Source organism: Phalaenopsis equestris, unplaced genomic scaffold (assembly GCF_001263595.1).
Source record: "Phalaenopsis equestris unplaced genomic scaffold, ASM126359v1 Scaffold206668, whole genome shotgun sequence".
NCBI classification, from domain to species: domain Eukaryota; kingdom Viridiplantae; phylum Streptophyta; class Magnoliopsida; order Asparagales; family Orchidaceae; genus Phalaenopsis; species Phalaenopsis equestris.
The window spans coordinates 18314-20954 of record NW_018226057.1 but is presented as its reverse complement, the minus strand read 5'-3'; the positions used below and the strand labels follow the sequence as shown (position 1 = coordinate 20954).

The 2641-nt window shown below is 36.5% G+C and overlaps 1 protein-coding gene across 1 annotated transcript; it reads right to left on the bottom strand.

The window, feature by feature from the left end:
• Positions 1–1146: 1146 nt before the first annotated feature.
• LOC110036449 (agamous-like MADS-box protein AGL104) lies at positions 1147–1716 on the bottom strand (the record flags this gene model as incomplete). The annotated part of the gene is made up of 2 exons (XM_020740897.1): positions 1531–1716; positions 1147–1453 (listed from the first exon to the last, which is right to left on the bottom strand). Coding segments are annotated over exons 1-2 (418 nt in total), but the record flags the coding sequence as incomplete, so codon positions are not given.
• Positions 1717–2641: the final 925 nt, after the last annotated feature.

Below are 2641 nucleotides of genomic sequence, written 5' to 3'. Positions count from 1 at the left end.
TGTCCTTCATTTCAATATTTTGATTTACAAATTTAAATGCATCAAACAAAATAAATGATTAATTTTTTTATAATGTATATTAAAGATATATGACATGACTTGCATTAATTTAGATAGGCCTGATGGAGAAAAGTTCTGCTTGACATCGAATGTTTGGCATGAAATGCATTGAGCCTATGAAAATTAATCAGATTTTACTTCTTCTCTTATTCGACAAAAAAAAACATTTTCAACTTCTTATTCAACCAAAAAATATTTTGTATTTTGTGCAAAATTTTGAAGTCCTGTTCAACAAAAGAGTTTTTAATAGTAGAAGTTGCAAATCTGAGATGACAGACAGATCAAACATTCTACTGCATGTAGAATAAATACTACTATTTTACATTCTTTCATGCATCACAAACATTAAAGAGAATTCTTTTCTTTTTATTAGTATTTATACCCGTTATTCATTGGTTATTCCAAACAACAATGTAGCTTAATTATCAGTAATGGACTCTTTAATTCATTTGTTCAAGTAAGATTTACGTACATGTCACTAACCTCCTTTGTATTTACATATCTTGCACCTAAACATTAATTTTTTATATATATGCTACCTTATCTATGCATGAAAGAAGATCCATTTCACATTATAAAAATAGAAATAATCATATTTTTGATGTGATATGAAAGACTTGTGTTGTACAAAGGTAAAAAAGTAAAGTGTAGGTGTTAGATACGTATATACACAGGATTTGGGTGGTATGTATGTAAATGTCCCTTTGTTCGATGCAATTGGTCTACCTTTTCCAAAACCTGAGAAGAACTGAATACTTATAAGCATACTATATTCAGTACGTAGGAGAGAGCAAAAAACACGACTTTTGTGTTCTAAGTTTATGATAGATTGACCCCGTACAAGAGATCAGTATATATGCTAAAGAAAAAGTAAGAAATCTAATGACGGGAATGGTTTTCTTGGAACTTTCAAGCATAGATGGAATTATATTGTTGAAATCACCACTTGTCATAATCGAGAAGTGTGTCACACCAATTGAATTCATCGACGGAGGTAGTCATAAGTGAATCATAAAGGAAGAATCTTGATACATCCTCCATGGAGATATCGTTAAGAAAAGGAGTTAGAGGAATGGTGTTCTGTACCTGCGGTGCTGTCTGATCTTGCTGGAGTTGGGAAGAAACCATCTTGAAAAGGAGTTAGAGGAATGGTGTTCTGTACCTGCGGTGCTCTAATCTCTGTTAGTTTAGACCTCATAGCCAGCATTTCATGTGAAGTCAGAGGAGAAGAAGGAGAAAGCGTTGAATGGTTTTGGCTCCCGATCTCAGATCTACGAAATTGGACATAACGCTCTTTTATCCGCCGAAATTCGTCGGAGTCCTGCTCTGGCCAGGATTGGACGGCGTCAAGTTCCGACGAGAAGGAGGCAACGAGCACGTCGTCGCCGCAAAGGACGGAGAGTTTGAAGGCTTTCCTCTTCAATCCTGTCATTCTCGTCAGCTCGTGACGAGCACGTCGTCGCCGCAAAGGACGGAGAGTTTGAAGGCTTTCCTCTTCAATCCTGTCATTCTCGTCATATAAGTTGCGTGGCGGGCTCGTGAGTTCTCTCGGTACTTCATGTCCAGTTTTGCTCGCCCCATTCGTCCGATCTCTTTGTCTTCCTTCTCTGCTAGGCTTTCTTCAAACACAGGCAAATTTCAAAATGAGAAAGAAGAATTCTTAACATCCTCCATCTGTTTTTTGGGGGGGAAAAACTTTTTTTTAAAATTTTTTTCTGACCGTTGCAGAGTAGCCGTTGATAATGGCCAGCTTCAACGGTTTGAATTATGTACTTGATGAGAGTTGTTCTCCACTTACTAATTGATGTGTGCTATTTATCAGATTAATTTGAAGTGGACTTAGACCATTGGTTGAGCCAACTAAGCCATTTTTTTTTAAAGCTCAATGAAGTAAGCAGTTTAGAATATTACAAAATACTTGGGCTATAAAAGGAATGCAATGTTCAACTATTTAATATGTTTCATTTGAAATCTTTTAGAATTGTTTGGCTTAATAAACACCCAATTCAAATTTTATTTTTTTTTGTTTGAATAAAAACAAATTCAATGTAAAATAAATTCTTTAAAGTTGGCGGCCACAATACGTGGCAAGCTGGCGGTGTCGAGGGCAGCGATGGGCAGTGGTCATGCAAGTAATGGGAATGCAACTAATGGTGTTGGTTAGCGCCCAACAATGACAGCAATGGACGCCTACTGACAACGGTGGCGTCAGAGGCAGGCAGCGACTGACAGTGGACAACAAGTGACAGTCTTATTTTATTTGATTGTCATGTTACATAACAATATATGAAAGCACACGTGTGCTCCTGATTGGGCCCACCATGTCATACATCCTTCCTGGATTAAGATTGACTTTAAAATTGTTATCGCATATATGAATGTTCATTTGTGAAGCAAATAAGCATGCTATTTTGTAGGCGCAACAAAAAGTAAATGGACATTCTAAATAAAAGATCTCTAAAGATTAATTGTAATAAATTCTCCTGTATAAATGTCGATATAGGCCTTCCTGAAAAGCAGATGTTACAGGAACTTCTGAGTCCAATCAGCATTAGGGAGAAGCAGATATTGATGGTTTTTC